The sequence below is a fragment of the Danio rerio genome, chromosome 5 (genome assembly GCF_052040795.2).
Source record: "Danio rerio strain M-AB ecotype USA chromosome 5, GRCz13ab, whole genome shotgun sequence".
In the NCBI taxonomy this organism is placed as follows: Eukaryota; Metazoa; Chordata; class Actinopteri; order Cypriniformes; family Danionidae; genus Danio; species Danio rerio.
The window spans coordinates 9,713,668-9,731,905 of record NC_141025.1 but is presented as its reverse complement, the minus strand read 5'-3'; the positions used below and the strand labels follow the sequence as shown (position 1 = coordinate 9,731,905).

The following is an 18,238-nucleotide window of genomic DNA, read 5'->3' as shown; positions in this document are numbered from 1 at the left end:
AATGCAAGACTTAGTCCTAAACAAATGACTCTTTTGAGTTTGTAAATCAAAGTCATAGAGTGCAATGACTCATAAACAGATTCTTTTAAGTGAATCTAAGCCACAGTGATTCACAAACACATGCATGTTTTGAAATGTTTTAGTGATTCAAAGTTATACAGAGTGATGTAATTCCTGAACAAACAGTTCATTATTTAAAGAAGTTCATTTTAGTGACTCAAAGTCATACATGTGATCAGTTTATTATGGGTTTTCAGTAGTTTCTTTTTAGCCAATTAAAAGTGATTCAGCATGATTAGACTAGTCTGATTTCAGAACAAATTATTCATATGGTCCAGTTCTTATTAGTGAATCAAAGTTCTATACAGTGATCACTGTAGTCTGATTTCCAAGTGGTTTTATTACGGGAAAACAATAATAGAGAATTTAAAAAGCATATTAATAGAGAAGAATTCTGTATGTGCAGTTTGAAGTTATGATTCGGTTCTTTTTAGCTATTCAAAGCAGTTCAGCATGATCAGTGTATGCTGACTCCTAAACAAATGACTCTTATGAGGCTGTTCCATTTAATTGAACCAGATTCTTACAATGAAGACATATTTCCAAATGAACAGCACTCAAAAGCGTGTTCTTTAAGTCAGATACATCTTGATCAATGTAGTCTGATTCATAGACAAGCGATGGCAGGCATTTCAATTAACTTACAAATTGCGCAAACTGACAATATGCCTAATGAAAACGCGTCCGTTTAGCAAAAACACATGCAAAAGGATATTTTTCAGGAAATTAGAAAAAAGAAATGTTATTTTGCAAAACTGCAAAAGAAACTTTTTTGTGTGTGTATATGGTTTTATCGATCTTTTAATGATTTAAATGATGCGTTCATCTGGAAGTTATGAACCTGCTCTGGTCCAACTAAAACACTTACTAATACATATAATCATATTTCTTGTATTCAATATGAGAGTGTGAATTAATCAAATGTACAGTCCAATGTTATAAAAATAATAAAGAAAAATAAACCAAAAACTGCTTAATTTATTGATTTATATATTAGTCTTGTCTCTACAGAAAATAAACTTTTTAAGGGTGCTTTTACACCTGTTAATCGATTCATTTGCTCCTAATAAAGGATTAAAATTGTTACATTGTTGCTCTTTGTTGTTGGTGTGGTTCGCTTTCACAGAGCAAAGTTTCTAAACGGACCAAAAGAGCTAAAACAAGTCACGTTGAGTAAACTCTCCTCACATTGGTCAGAGTTTCACGATTTATTTTGCAGAGTCCCTCTCAGCTGTCAGCGGGGGTGGTGGTTTAGTGGTGTTTGACAAGGTTCACGCAACGTGTCTGAAGAGCGAGCAGGGATGCGGTGGGGAGGGGTGAAAAGGGAACACAACGTATTTGAGGACCGGGAGGGAGACGCGCGATTTACAGGAGATTGTCGCTCATTTGCGGATAACTCCCGGAACTTCCCACCCTACTCATCATTCTCTCTTAATATAGCCTTATGCCTATTAAGTGTCCATAAAGCACTGTGATAAAGCAGGGCTTGGATCGTATCGCTTTCTCACTACAATCAATCCGCTCCAGAGTTCGTCTCAATCGAGCCGAGACCACCTCATTCTGGCAATCTCGGACCGATTGATTTAACGCAGATCCGAGCGCGATTGCTGGTTTCACATTTGCCAAACGAACCGCCCTAACTGGGCAAACGAGACAGATTCTGAAACAAAAGTCTAGGTGTGAAAGCACCCTAACTATAGACTACACTGAATTTTCCCCTCAAATAAATTGTACTGGTGCTAGAGCTGGGCAAAGATCAATCGCAATTAATTGCATCTAAAATAAAAGATTGTTATATGTGTGTGTATAATAAAAATTTATTATGCATATGTGAAACACACACATATAGAAACAAAACTATACACAACAATTCTGTTTCATATATATTTAATTTATATATAAATTGTATCATTCATATATATATATATATATATATATATATATATATATATATATATATATATATATATATAATATAAATAAACATTTTCTCAAATATATGTGTGCATGTGTGCATTTATATATGTAAAATAAATATACACAGTACACAAGTGTATGTGTGGATGTAATTAATAGCAACTAATCTTTGTCCAGCACTAATTAATGCATTATGCCACGTTTAAACCACATGCAGTGCTCAGCATACGAGTACACCCCGACAAATCTCTCATTTAAATTCATATTTTCTGTAGGAAGCTTTATAATATTATATTTGTGCATATACATTCGATTAGTCAGTACTGAAGACAAATCTGGAGCTAATCTAACAAAATAACTTACAGTAATGCTTCAAAAATTAGTAGCCTAAACTTATATGTTGAGGAAAAATATTAAATAAAATGTTTAAAAATCAAGAGAAACACGAAATATATGCAATCTAGGTAAAATGTTGTACTTTGTAATTTTTTTCATGAATTTAAATGTATTATCTTTCCATTTTTAAAGAAATTCTGTGGCTAAAATATTATTTTAATAAATACACCTGTTTAATAAATCTGTTCTGTTCAAATTTACCAATATATATTACCCATATTCACTGAGAAATGGATAAAAATATTAATTTTCAAAATGGGGTGAACTCATATCTGCTGAGCACTGTATGTGGCCGGTCTCAATGGCATTCTTGCCATTAAAGCTTTTATAGCATGCATACGTCTCCTTTGGTAATACATAATCATGTGTTGACAGCGATACAAGTAAACAAAACATCTGTCGCAATGACTTTAGGAGTGACTTAATCACGAGAGGTTGAGATTTAGTCTCATAACAATGGTAAATGGAACAACATTATTTTATAATAGTTATTTATCGACACCTAAACTATAAAACTATTAGAGCTGTGAACCTACACTGGTCTCACGCTTCGGTTACGATTATCATGCCATCAATTCGGTTCAATTCGATATCTCGTTGCATTGACGGTGCCTTCCATACACAGTTTTATATTTTCTTCACAGCAGCAGTTCTTGTTTTAAAATGTATGAATATATTTAGATTTATATACTATTTGTAACACAATTTTGTCATTTAATACAAACAGTCAGATAGCTATTTAAACTTTACCTTTAAACAACACGAGAATTTATAGCAATTAATATAAACTAATATAAATATCCCGCTCGCTTTCTGATCCTTGTCAAGTTCTCTTACACCCCTTTTATTAGTCACACCCTAAACAAAAACAGCTGCAATTGGCTCTTGCGCCCTGCGCTCTTCACAGATGAGTGACACGGATAAGCGGCAGGCGGCAGCGGTGATCACAGCTGATCTATGATAGACACGATGGAGAAAACTCTGCAGACACGCGCTCATGTATGTATCCGATTCCAGAAGTATGTAAAACAGCTGAGAAAAGAGGAAAAACCACGCCAGCAGGTCAAATGGGCTCACAGTGAGAGTGTGTGTGTGTGTGTGAGAGAGAGATAGAAAAAAGAGAGAAAGAGAGAGAGAGATAGAGATAGTGGGGGGAGGAGGGGGGAGGGGGGGGGAGTGGAGTACTTTCTTTCTCTCAATCACAGTGAAATAAATAAATAGGGAAAAAACAGGGGCTTCTGCTGTAAGCGACAGTGAAAGACAGTCCAGCAAACACAAACAGTAAAATTGTGCACAGTTTCTGCATTTTTATGTAGTTGGAGCGTTGTAAATACTCGCGGTCGCCTTCCTCACCATAGTAAGCTACTGCGACATAGCGCATATTAGATAAATGACGTCAGTACACAATAACCAGTTATGATTATTACTGAACCGATACCGAATTGTCCGCGTCTGCATTGCGGTACACCGAAGAAACAATTAATTTTGACACCACTAAAAACTACACTGAGAATAATTATAATGAGTTTTTCTTATTTACACTGGGACTCTTCACTTTCCGTTTAGGTAGGACTTGCTCCATGATTATTGGTATGCCTGAGTCTAGCAAAATTACATGAGCACTACATGCTCAGTGTAATAGGAGAGGACTCGCCATATTTTAAACTATTACCCTCTGGAAGAAACCTGAGAAGCGTCAAATGCTCCTCTAACAGATATAAATTAATTTTGCTTCAGAAGCCATAAGGTATTATGAAGTTATTATGAAGCATGCTGGGATGTGTTTTTTAAATATTGATTTTAAGTGTTTTCTGTTTGCATGTTTGCGCAAATTTGTAATGGGAATGCGCCTGCTTACGAACCAGTTAGTTTGTTTCCTTGTAATAACGCACCATCTCCTTCTTTGCGATCAGTGCTGGAGGCTCCATCAGCGGGTCCCGCGGCTCCTCCACTGGCTCCGTCACATAGAGGTCCAGCCAGGTTGTCGATGCTGGAGGCGGCGGAGAGGCAGGAGGGTGTGGAGGCGGGAGAAATGAGCGCGGCGCTGAGCACGGTGGCCTGCGGTTTGAAACAGCTAGGCAGGGCATCAGGGGGCATCGCATCCATCAGCAGAGCACGGATGTCATCAGCCTGACAAACACACATCGATCACAATTATTAACTTAATACTGTTTAGGGGTAAAGTCAAATTTAAGAACTCCTCAAACACTTTCAAGGTGGAATTTCAATTAATTATCTAATAAAAGTAGAATTCTAGACCCTAAATGCATCAAATTTTATTTTTAATAAAAAAACATTTAGTTTTAGATACTACATCTTGAAAATTAACTTACTTAAATAGTTGAAATGCAATGAAATAACAGAATCGTTTACTTTCCTAAACAGCAAATGCATGAAATTTCTATTTATTTTGATGAAAACACTTTATTTCAGATCCCGAATATAGAAAAATTTATTATTTTTAGCGCTGTCAAAATTAGTGCTTTAACGCATGCGATTATTTTTCAATAATTAATGTGTTTAAAAAAATTAACGCAATTAACGCAGTTGCAGGTTTTTTTTTTACTTCCTGTTGTGGTGGACGTGTGTTTAACATGCAAGAAATGTGGATAAGACCAAGGAAGCACTTTTTGAAGGCAAGTTTCAATATAAAACAATTAGTCGCATCACCAGGCTCTCCTTAGTTTCATGCAATTTCGGGTGTTTCATTTTTAACTTTCGACTTCTGTTGTAAGTTGATACCGCATGGCGAACAGAAAGAAAATCGTTCGCATTTCGTGACTCGGTGTTCCTTTAAGGTAATAAAATCACTGCTTAGGCTACACGGTAGACTTTTCATAAGAGTATAATCTTAATCATATTAAAATCGGAGTATTGGTGTCTTATGTATGTGAATGTACTCAAAGTCTCGGGTGAAGTCGCGAGCTGTCAAAGACAGGGCATTACTCTGCCTTTCAGCATGAGTCCTCCAAGTTTAGCGTGTTTCCTCATTAAACGCAACGAAAGCATATGCTTCGCGTTGTTGTGTCAGAATCCTTGTGAAATACAGTAATACTTTAGGACGCTTAGTTTAAGCAAATTTGATGAACGTGATCATGCGTGTTGAATCTGAGGGGAGTCGCTCCAGTATGGAAGGCCGTTGGGGCCAAAACGTCTGCAGCGCGTTGTGTGTGTTGGGCCCGTTGAGGGGTGTCAGGGGTGGAGTGAGCGACATATCTGAGTAGGGACGTGTGCGCGCGAGACGTACCTGAAGGACGGTGGGGGTGAGTTGCGCGAGACATAGGCTACCTGATGAGCTAGGAGGGATGTGGGGGAGAGGGGTGTGCAATGTATTTAACGACCGGTTTGCGAGAAATTATCATTCATTTGCGGGCATTTGGGAGTCTCTGTGCACTTGCGGGATACTCCTAGTCTTAGCAACTGAAAGAATGTAAAGGAGGATTAAGCAAAATTGTTTCTACTCTATAACTAATGTTCTCAACTCACAGCAATAAAACTTTACAGTGAGTGCAACAGTTTGTATTCTATAGTTTATTATTATAATTTTTCATTTTCCATATCTGCAATTCCTGTATTTTGGCTTTTTTTTTGCAGTCCACTTAGAATCCAACATGGAAATCAATGTTTTCTTTATTGGGATTGATTGTTTTGAAATTTAAAAGTCATTAGCATGCCTGTGTTTTAATTTCTGTAATAAATATGGCTGTCAAGCCAGGATCTTGATGGTTTATTGTGGGTGTGTTGTTTACATGAAGAAATCTGTGTTACAAGTTTAAAAAAATTCTATTAAACAATTATATTTTGAATTTTAATTCTAATAAACAATTATATTTTAAATTTTAATTCAAATAAACAATTATATTTTGAATTTAAATAGTTTTTGTCTTGCGTTTACATTAATTTTACATTTGAAAAGCCAAAATAACAAGTTTCAGTATTTTAAATGCGATTAATCGCGATTATTTTTTTTAAAAAGGTGCGATTAATTAGTTACATTTTTTTAATCGATTGACAGCACTAATTATTTTTAATACAGGGGACATATTATGTCCCTTTTTTAAAGATGTAAAATAAGTCTCTGATGTCCCCCTCCCCCTGAGAAGTTTCAGCTTAAAATACCCCACACATGTTTTATAACTCTTTGAAGCTGCCCCTTTTAGGCTTTGATCCTAATTGTGCCGTTTTGGTCACTTTAAATTAAAATGAGATTGTGCTCTTTTCAAAAGAGGGGGGAGCTACAAATGCCTATCAGGGCATTACATGGTAGCACAGCTGCTCCCAACTAAAAAAAATTTTGGAGCACCAAAAAAAATTTCAGAGCACCTACCAAAATTAATAAGCACCACTGCAAATTCAGAATGATTTAGTAAAGGCAACAGTTATATCTATATCAATATATATTAAGAGATACATAATTATTCTTCAATCTGGAGGTTCTGCTGCCTGTACATAGGATATATATATATATATATATATATATATATATATATATATATATATATCCTACGTACAGGCAAGCAGAACCTCCAGATTGAGGAATAATTATGTATCTCTTAAAACTCCATAATAAAAAAAAAACTCATTAAAATACAAAACATTATTCATCTGAGCAGATGAAAATATTTAAAAAATGTCTTTATTGTTATCTTTATAGTTCTAATGCTTGAATGCTTAACTGGCCTTAAGGGAACACTATCTTGCAGAATTAGTGTGATTATATACCGTGGCGAGGTCCAGAGCAGTCTGTCCCTCTTGATTCTTCATGGTGGGGTTTGCACCATGTGCCAGTAGCAGTGCACACAGCTGTGTTCGGCCCTTCTGAGCAGCTTCATGCAAAGGAGTGAAGGCCCACTTATCTGTCGCATTTACACACGTGTTGAACTTGATCAGCAGGGCGGCGATGTCCACATGCTGGACAGAACCAGAAAACAGACCATTAAAAACAGCATTAATGAAGCCATGATCATTGCAGCTCATAACTGGGCACAAGCACTACGACTAGACAGATGATTGATATATTGATATATTGTGTAGCCTCTCACCCCATATGAAGCAGCATTATGCAGAGGAATCAGTCCTCCTTTATCCTGAGCGTTCACATCCGCTCCATGCTCCAGGAGATACTCGGCCACCTCCAAGTTATTATAGCCAGCTGATCAAAGACAAGTGAATTCACCATTCAAACACCAGACAGAGATGACGAATGCATATTAAAGGTCAAGAAAACCACTTTACCCGCAAGGTGCAGCGGTGTGGAGTTCCTGCCCTGTGTGTCTCTGCAGTTGATGTTCTCCGGGCTGCAGAGTTTCTGCACTCGGGCCAAACAGCCCTTTTTGGCAGCGTCCAGCAAAGCGGCGTCTCCACGCAGCAGGTCTTGAATATCCGTGTCTCCATCTTTTACCATGTCCAGAGCCATGTTACCATCACGGTTCTTCTTAGACGGGTCTGCACCATGCTAAAGACAAAGTAGAGATCATTAAACGTACTTTAATTATATTTAAAAATGTATATAAGAAAATATTTTTTTGTTTTTGGCTAATGCCAAACATGAACTTCAAATAAAGGAAAATAAAGAAAATGAGTCTGGTTTAAAAGAACTTGAATATTACATTTTTTATGGGTATCACTTTATTTTGATGGTCCCTTTTTCTCCTTTTTTCCCACTTTTCTACACAACATCGTTGGGATCAGTCATCCAGAAACATGGATTCTCCTACCACTGCTATGGTGATGATACCCAGCTATACCTCTCTTTTCACCATAAAGATCCCTCGGTTCCGGCTCGCATCTCAGCCTGTCTATCAGACATTTCACACTGGATGAAAGATCATCATCTTCAGCTTAACCTCGCAAAAACGGAAATGCTAGAAGTTTCTGCCAACCCGACTCCACATCACAACTTTTCAATCCAGATCGACGGGGCAACCATTACTGCATCCAAAATGATGAAAAGCCTTGGAGTAACGACTGATGACCAACTAAACTTCTCTTCATCTCTAGAACTGCTCGATCGTGCAGATTCACACTCTACAACATCAGAAAGATCCGACCCTTTCTATCTAAACATGCAGCTCAACTCCTTGTTCAAGCTCTTGTTCTCTCCAGACTGGACTATTGCAACTCTCTACTAGCTGGGCTCCCAGCTAACTCAAACCTCTTCAGATGCTTCAGAATGCAGCAGCACGAGTGGTCTTCAATGAACCTAAAAGAGCACGTGTCACTCCGCTACTCATCCGTTTGCACTGGCTGCCAGTTGCTGCTCGCATCAAATTCAAAGTACTGATGTTTGCTTACAAAGCGACTTCTGGCTGCGCCCCTTCTTATCTGCTCTCACTTCTGCAGATTTATGTGCCCTCCAGAAACTTGCGTTCTGTGAATGAACGTCGCCTCGTGGTTCCATCCCAAAGAGGGAAGAAAACGCTTTCCCGAACGCTCACACTCAATCTGCCCAGTTGGTGGAATGAACTCCCTAACTGCATCAGAACGGCAGAGTCACTCGCTGTCTTCAAAAAGGGACTAAAAACTCAACTATTTGGTCTCCACTTTCCTTACTAATATGCAACCTCTCCGACTCCTCAACTTACTAACTACAAAAAAAAAAAAATTACTAATGCTTTCCTTCTTAGACTTTACAGACCTGATACTTGCCTATAGCACTTATTGTTGCTCTTATAGTTGTGTAAATTGCTTCCTTGTCCTCATTTATAAGTCGCTTTGGATAAAGGCGTCTGCTAAATGACTCAATGTAAATAAAAATAAAAGTTATTTTATTTTTAGTTTTTTACCCATGCCATAGCATTGCTCAAGATGGCGGCGCGTGCAGACGCAGCGGCTCGGAGCTCCCAGATACACAGCAGCGTTTTTGTTTTTTTTTGTCTACTAAGTTTACTCTGCCAGGCGCTAAGATGGATATTCATGTTTGCACTCATTTGCCATAATGTAAATACTGTGACTATTACATTTAGTATATTTTATCTTACATCTTATATTTTTAGTATTATGTCTATTGTTGGTTTTTTTATGTGACTTATTACATTTAGTATACTTTATCTTGCCTCTTATATTTTAGTATTATGTCTATTGTTTGTTTTTCTCTCTTTTTATGTTGCTGCTGGTCTCTGTGAGTTACCAAACAAATTTCGTTGTACAACTACAATGACAATAAAAGTTCTTTACTTTACTTTACTAAAAATGTAGCGAACCATGACTTCAAATCTGAGGTAAAATCAACTTTGTGTATATCATTCTACCACTGTAGATATGAATACGAAACCTGCACTCAATGCAGTGACAGTCATTTACATTCTGTGTGTGTGTGTGTGTGTGTGTGTGTGTGTGTGTGTGTGTGTTTGTGTATCTGAGTCAGTAGTTTATTTTCAACATTTTTATTCCATTTTTTCCTTATAATATACAAACTTACAAATGTGTATAAAAAATAAGTCCTATCAGCAAAGAGATGACATGAAATATATAGCTACAAAAACAAGAAAACTGTAGAACTCTTAAATCAAACTAATGGCTCGTTTTCACTGACTGGTACAGTACGATACGGTTCGGGTTGGTACGGGTTACCTATATCAGGTGTAGGTTTCCACTACCACCATTTTGGTGGGTGTGGTGTACGACAAAGTTTCAGTCGACATCATTTTCACTTGAGAAAATGTCTACAGCAAAGCTGTACGGGTCGCTTACAAATCATATGAGAAGCACTTCTCACAAAACAGACGATTTATACACGTAAATACTTGTGTATGAATGTTTATTACTAACTTTTCTATGAACAGGATTTGATTATAACTGCAGATCAATGATGAAAGTGCGAAATAGCCTACTGTAACGTCTGTAATTATATTAAATAAATAAATAAATAAATGCAACATCTGAATACATACAGCCCCTTACAGTCTCCAATAAGTTAACAACTACAGAACAACTACACATAGCATACATTTAGTGCTTATTTAGGTTCAAAAACAACACAAAATATAGCCGGCAGTCAGTGAAAACTTCTCATCTGTGTCTGTAATCTTCAGCAGCATATGTAACCTCTGTTAGAAAGTCATTCTGTCATTCTGAGTTCATATTAGACCAAAAGGTGATGATAATAATAGTTAAACAGGGCAGTTTGTTCACGTTTGCTGAAAAAATTATGTGCTCCTTTTTTTCCGGCTTCTCCCTTGTTTTTTTCCACGCTTCAGTCTCCCGTTTGTCAGTTTCTGACAGGATCGGGTTTCAAAAGCACGTCAATAATCAAGCACACGTTATTATCATCAGCTCAAGAAGTTTGTTATTTCAGATATAGACACGCGGCGAGAGCAAGCAAGAAAGCGAAACTGCTCACGCTTCAGACTGGCTGAAGAGGCACAGGGTAAATCTGCTCTTCTTTTCGGCAGTGTGGCTGTTCATCAAGACGACGAAAAGGTTAGTTTGAGCCTGGGCCGACCATGGCCCAATATTAAATGCAGGGCTTGATATTATCTTTTTTTGATCACCAGCCACTGTGGCTAGTAGATTTCCAACATTACGAGCCACTCTCCATTTTCACTAGCCACACTTTTCTTGTTGGGAAAATATATTTTGCTTAAATTTGACAAGCTAAAATGACTTGATTTAGATATTGTGTTATGTCTACATGCCTTCTCATTCATTTAACTTCTTGTGTGTATTGTGTATTAGCTTGCTCGGTGTGCATGAGCAAATGGGTTGTGTCACAATGCAATTAGTTTTTATTTCATGACTTTTCAGGGCTCAAAATTAAGGATTGTATATCAAGGAAATATACAATCCTTGATATACAGAAAAATACTTCAAATCCACTGTAAAATGTCTCATGTTTAAATTTTGTCATAACATATTTAGAATTTTGGGCAGGAATTTTATCACACTAAAAAAGAGAGAAACAAAAGTATTTATTACAAAATATTAAATACAGTGGTCAACATTTGAAGTGGATCATAACCTTTAATCAAAGCTGTCCTAAAACTGTTTATCAACACTCATTCTTATCTCATGACAATTTTCAAAAACTTTTTTGATCCAATTCAAAAGTTGATAAACGTACATTGTTAATCACGTTTTCTCGAAAATTACTATTGTTATTACTACATTACATGACAAAAAAAAAATAGAAATATAAATAGGTTAAAATATATTATATTATAATATGACTAACACATTTCAACAAATAATAATTTTCACTTTTAAATTACCATCCAATGTATTCAGCAATATTTTAACATTTAAATTTCAACTTTATACATTAAGATTTAAATTTCAACTATATACATATAGTTAAAGTCAAAATAATTATTTTCTTCTTAATTATATTTAACAGAGCAAGGAATTTTTCAGTTTTTCCTATAGTATTTTTTCTTCTAGAGAAAGTCTTATTTGTTTTTTTTTCAGCTAGAATATAAGCAGTTTTTAATTTTCCTAAATCCATTTTAAGGTCGTCTTTATCAGCCACCTTAAGCTATATTGTTTCTGATAGTCTACTACGGTAGCCGGGAAGTGCAAAACAACATTACAAAGTTTGAAACACTTTTACAAAGCTCGAGACAAATTTACATTTTGAAAACATTTTTTACCTATCATCAGACACAATTACACAGGAAAAACTATTTTACAAAGGACAAAACAAATTTACAGTTTAGAAAACAAATAAACAAGACGCAAAACACTTTTACAAAACCCGAAACAAATTTACAATTACAGATTCCCTGCGGAAAGGGAATGTACCACACCCTGGAAGTGACCGGAAGTGGCTAGTAATGTTGCCACCGTAGTCAACAGAACAAACCATCGTTATACTATGACTTGCCTAACTACCCTAACCTGCTTAATAAACCTAATTAAACCTAGTTAAATGTCCCTTTAAGCTGAATACTAGTGTCTTGAAAAATATCTAGTAAAATATTATGCACTGTCATCATGGCAAAGATAAAAGAGTTATTAAAACTATTATGTTTAGAAATGTGTTAAAAACATTGTGGCGTCAAACCTTGAGCAGTAGTTTGCAGATCTCGTATTTGCCCTTTGCTGCAGCCTCGTGTAGAGGTGTGAACTTCCAGAGATCGGCCACGTTCACAGATGCTCCGTGTCTCACCAGCAGCTCCGCCACCTCGTAGTGACCATACGAGCATGCGTTGTGCAGAGGAACCAGACCCCTGATGAAGAGAGCCGACAAAGAGCAATGCAGTAGCGTAATTATTGTACATGTATTTGTACATGTAAAATACTGAAAACATGTAACCGCTGACTTCCATAGTATTTTTTTTCCAACTAAGTCAATGGTTACAGGTTTCTAACATTCTTCAAAGTATCTTCTTTTGTGGTCAACTGAAAAAAAGAAACTTAAAAAAGGTTTGGAACCACTTGAGGGAAAGTACATTCAATCTTTTGGATGAACTATGCATTTTAAAATTAAGATGTAATGCTATTGAAGATGATCATACCCTTTATCTTTAGCGTGCACATCGGCCCCGTGATGGAGCAGATACTCCACCACAGCCACCCGGTTGTAGCCGGCGGCGAAGTGTAGCGGTGTGGAGTGACGGCCCTCCAGATCCCGACAGTTCACGTTCTGAGGAGAGCACAGTTGCTGGAGGAGACGCAAACAAAACATTTAAATAACAAATCAGACTCAAATAAATAACACCGTACTGCATCATACAACTAAGTGAACTCCAATACTTTATTTCAGTCCATTTTAAGAGATTATCTTAAAAATAGTGTGGTCTAGAACAGTGTTTCTCAACCACGTTCTTGGAGGACCACCAGCACTGCATGTTTTGGATGTCTCCTATGTCTGTCACACCCATTACAAGTATTTAAGTCTCTGCTAATCAGCGGATGATCTGAATCAGGTGTTAAGTTAAGGAGGCTTGGAAATGTGCAGAGCTGGTGCTCCATTAATGTGGATGAGAAACACTGCTCTAGAGTACTTCAAAAGGAAACACAATGTGCATGTTGCTCTTGTATAATGCAGGGTATCTGCAGGTTATCAAGAGTTATATTTAAGACTTGTTAGAACACAAAATGAAATTCAAGACCAATTTTATAGTACAGAATCTACAAAAAAAAAAAATAAAATACCTACAATTCTACAATTCTGTCTATGTTGTTCTGCAGTAAGTTTGACACCCACTGGTTGAACTAGGTATTGCATTACTGGATAAAACTAACAGGTGCGCCTAACGATCGAGCCTAATAGCTGATTTAAAGAGAGGGTGCTCGCTGCAGAGCCATTTGAGCAGAGCTGAGCTCCAGCGAGGGGGAGCATGTGCTCTCGCTCTGCCTCCTGTAAGCTGTTTTAATGCGTACACCAACCCCACCCCTAACCCTACCCCCAGTGACATCACTCATAGAAGAAGTGCAAAAAAGGTGGAGCTCAAGCTCAAGCTCCCCCTCGCTGGAGCTCAGCTCGCCCAAATGGCTCTGCAGCGAGCACCACTTGGATTTAAACAGTGTTCTAAAAAAAAAAGCAACGGCATACAATAGAAGGAATATTTTCGATAATAAAAGGAGTTTTTGTTCTAACCAAAATCTCGAATTGATATTTTAGTACGGTTTCTATTTCTTGCAGCTGAACAACAGAAAACTTTGACAATGATCACCTCAGGTACACCTCGTGTTCTTTAATTAGTGTTAAATGCTAATAATGTGAGTTTGCATGCAATTTTACATGACATTTCATTCACGCCAAAATTCATCCCGCCACGGCTACATTACAGCTTCTCATTTAATCGGGGGTTATAATCGCACCAAAACGTATTAAAGGGTAAGTAAATATAATAGTGTGAACTTTTCTGTAACCATAGTAGTGATGTGCATAATTTTTTTACCCTTTAAGGTGTAGTGCTGACTGTCTAACAGACAGGCTGACAGGTGCGTGATGCGTGAGGCCAGCAAACATGACGTATAGCCGTTTCACTTTACTTCAGGACGCATTAATGCTACTCTGTAGATCTATTGGAGACATTCATAAATATTCCTAGCAAATCAAATAGCTAATTGCTTGAGACATACTTGTTACATAAACACTTTAAATCGCACCCAGCAGTGTTTGTTTGAGAGCGCACAAGAAGATCTATGTGCTCTTGAAGCGGCTTAAATTTGAGGGGCGTGCAAGAAGTTTTGTGCAAGAGCAGAGGAAATCGGCGCGCAAGCACAGAGATTCGCATGCTGTAGGCTATTATATAAAAGCGATTCCGACTTTTAATACTGCGCTCAAGACATTTGTCATTGAAATTATAACGCCACAGGTAGTTGGTAGATCTGTGTAAAAAAAAAAAAAGGCCACAGCTGGAAAAAATCCTAGAGGAAACACTGCATTTATTGCCATACTACAGAAAGCAGCAGATAATTCACCTAAGATCTTGAAAATAAAATAAATCATCTGAAACTGAACTTTAGAACTGTGACAAACAAACATATCAGTGATTCAGCTTTTACATTTAATGATGTTAAAGAGGTTTAATATGTATTAATTAGATTATAAACTTTACTATTTCGTTGGAGAGCAGTGAGTGCACTATTCTGTGCTTCTAAATGGCTGTGTTTAAATTACTGTCGTGTTTTGTCTGGTGCAAACAGCCAAATCGCTAATCACTGTGAATCTTGTCATGTAGCATGTTGTTAGGACTCACGGTTACAATGTGACCTAGGGACTGTTCCATAGACCAAGCTTAGAGAAAAAGCCAGGCTTATTTTGGTAAATCAGGTTTATTAATGCCGGATTTGGTTTCATAAATCAAATTTACGATAGTTCAAACTCAAGTTACTCTGGCAACTTATGCTGGGAAACTAGCCTGGTCTGGGGCAGGCTAACTCTCAGGCTTAATCAAGTTTATGAAGCTTAATCAAGGTAATATTAACATTCACCTGCTGTATTTGATGCCATTTCAATTCACTTAACTTAACACTTACTAATGATTAAAACTTTAAAGTCACTTAATAGTATATACATGTATGTATGTATAAAAAAAATGCTGAAATATAATTGGCTAAACTGGCATCGGGTGGGTTAAAATTACCAAAACAAAGACTGACGTTCTGGCACATATTTTGCATTTTCAAAGCAGAATATCTGACTTCAGCATTGTTTTTCAGATACACAAGAATGTTAATTTAGGATGTTTACTAAATATCTGCAAACATATGGTATTTTAATGCTTTAGAAGAGTCAAAAACTTGCATACAGCACCTTTAAAACAAGTGGAGGGAGAGTAAATGATGGCAGAATTTGTTAATGCCCAATGGAGTTGCTAATAATAAATGCTTCTGTATTCTTTATGTCAAATTGCAGAAGTGAAACTCATTAGCAGCATCTAAAATAGCATCTAAACTCGGATAACATCCTTTACCTTCACTGTATCAAGGTCGCCAGCTTTAGCAGCTTCGAGCAAGCGGTAATCCACATCTGAATTACGGGGAGGAACGTTCTCTGGAGAAACAAAGACAGGGAAATCATTATAGATTCAGTGTTTAGTGTTCCTTGGAAAAATGGACAGATAATTAATTCATAAGCCTGTGATAAGACATACAGCTGAAGCACTCCTGAATTAAAATTTTAAAAAATATTTCCCAAGTGTTCATGAAGAGAGAGAAGATTTTTAACATATTTTTAAACATAATAGTTTTAATAACTAATTTCTAATAACTATTTTCCTTCGTCTTTTAAATATTGACAGTACACAATATGCTTATGTCATTTAAAATTGAATTTTAACTATAAATTTATTTAAGTTTATTTATTTATTTAAGTTTAAGTTTATTTATTTTGCAAGGTACTAGTTTTCAGCTTGCACTCAAGTGCAATTTAAAGGTTTAATTAGATTAATTTGGGAGTTATGTTAATTATGCAAGTCATTGGATAACACTGATTCGTTTTCTAATATAATACTGTCATGGTTTATGGTTATGTGTGTTCTTTCTGTATGGTATGTGTTATGCTGTGTCTGTTGTAGTGTGCGAGGGTGGGTAAGTCTGTTTACCTTTTTCATGGTAGCTTGCGTTCGAATCAGCTGACCTAATTAGCTCGCTCCAGCTGATGCCCGTTTAGCTGGCTATATATAAAATCTGTGTTTTACTGGATGATTATCAGTCCATTGTTGTTTTCACGTTTCTGTCTGTGTTATGTTCAGGTTTTCTCTCTAGTCTAGATCGTGGGGTGAGGTGCTCGTTGGCCATGTGGAAGCTCTCTGTTTCTGGATGTTCTGCAAAGTCTTTCTGAAATTTTGATCACTTTAATACTGACCACTGTTGCACTTCTATTAAAACTGTCCTTTACTCACATTTGGATTTGTCCATTCTGTGTCTGTCGTGACAAATATTAATGTAATGTAATATAATATAATATAATATAATATAATATAATATAATATAATATAAAATAATATAATCTAAAATTATTTAATGTAATATAAAATAATATAATATAATACAAAATAATATAATATAAAATAATATAATATGAAATATAATTTAATACAATACAATATAATAAAAATATAATATATTATAAATATAATATAATATAATATAAAATAATTTAATATAATATAAAATAATATAACATAATTTAATATAATATAAAATAAAATAATATAAAATACTATAATATAATATAATATAAAATAATATAATATAAAATATAATTTAATACAATATAATATAAAATAATATAATATAAAATACAATTTAATATAATATAATATATTATAATATAATAAAAATATAATATATTATAATATAATATAATATTTTTGACCTCACAAAAATGGTTTTAAAAATGTTTAAAAACTTACAGAAGTCTATTCTAGCCAAACTAAAAAAAATAAGCCAGAAGAAAATTTTTTTTAAATGATATTATAGCAAATGCAATGAAAATCTCATTGGTCTGTAAACAGCACTTGGGAAATATTTGAGTATAGAGTACAATTTCACAGGAGGGCTAATAATTGTGGCTTTAACTGTATGTACTGTAATATGGCAATCGTACCATTGAGTATTTGCTGAACGGCTTCATTCCCCATCTGTGATGCAGTGAAGCCCTGCAGTGAGACGATTGAAGGATCTGCTCCGTAACTCAGCAGTAATCTGCAGGTCTGGATGTGACCAGCAAGAGCCGCCCTGTGCAGAGCCGTCTGACCCAGTGTGTCCGCAGCGTTCACCTAAACACACACATGCAAAACTTATTTATGAAGACCAGAAAAGTCAGCTTTTCCATTACAGAAATATACTACATTTAAAAACACTTAAAATAAAAAACCAAGTAACATTTCAATGCACATTTGTATGTATCAAATAAAGGCAAGCTTCACAAGCGTAATAGACTTCTTTGAGAAACAAAGATGTAATGAGTCCAAATCTTCTGAATTTCATCTTAAACACAAATAAATACGATATAAAAAAACTTAAACAGAAAAACGTTAAAATATGCTGATTTTAATTCATTTTTGTGCAAACTTATTTATTTTATATACATTACTTATATATATTGTCCTTATATCTTATATTTGTTTATCTTATAATTAGGATAGCAAAATGTTACAACTATGGATTCAGTACATAACAAATAATAGGGCTACAGAGATAATCAAAACACTACTGAAATTGCAAATTTCACATTTTTGCGAAACATTTTTAAAAATTCTGACATGAATAATCATAATCAACAAAAGAGAAGGTCTCCATGTCATAATGAAAGTGTATTATGGAAATTAAGTAATTAAAATAACAAAAAAAAATACTAGCAATTAATATTAATTATTATGCTGCTAGGAAAAATACAATTATCAAAGTTTTCTTAAATATTCATTTCACAAGTAAAATTTCTCCTACTATTGTTTTTTAGTTTTTAAAT

The 18,238-nt window shown here is 35.5% G+C and overlaps 2 protein-coding genes across 7 annotated transcripts in view; both read right to left on the bottom strand.

Moving 5' to 3' along the window:
- tnksb (tankyrase, TRF1-interacting ankyrin-related ADP-ribose polymerase b) overlaps positions 1 to 18,238 on the bottom strand; it is a 318,296-nt gene that overhangs the window by 11,003 nt on the left and 289,055 nt on the right. For 4 of the 6 annotated variants that reach the window (XR_015490439.1, XM_087252593.1, NM_001089415.2 and 1 more), the window contains 8 exon segments: positions 17,375 to 17,546; positions 15,738 to 15,817; positions 12,828 to 12,973; positions 12,374 to 12,539; positions 7,609 to 7,828; positions 7,416 to 7,525; positions 7,096 to 7,284; positions 4,266 to 4,503 (listed from right to left, as the gene is read on the bottom strand). Coding sequence is in view for 5 of the 6 variants with exons in the window: in XM_087252593.1 (XP_087108719.1) it covers positions 4,266 to 4,503; positions 7,096 to 7,284; positions 7,416 to 7,525; positions 7,609 to 7,828; positions 12,374 to 12,539; positions 12,828 to 12,973; positions 15,738 to 15,817; positions 17,375 to 17,546 (1,321 nt within the window). In the remaining variant the exon portion in view is untranslated. 6 annotated transcript variants of the gene reach the window in all.
- The window catches only part of LOC147843842 (uncharacterized), a 321,661-nt gene that overhangs the window by 59,586 nt on the left and 243,837 nt on the right, over positions 1 to 18,238 (bottom strand). The gene's annotated exons all lie outside the window — the stretch shown is intronic.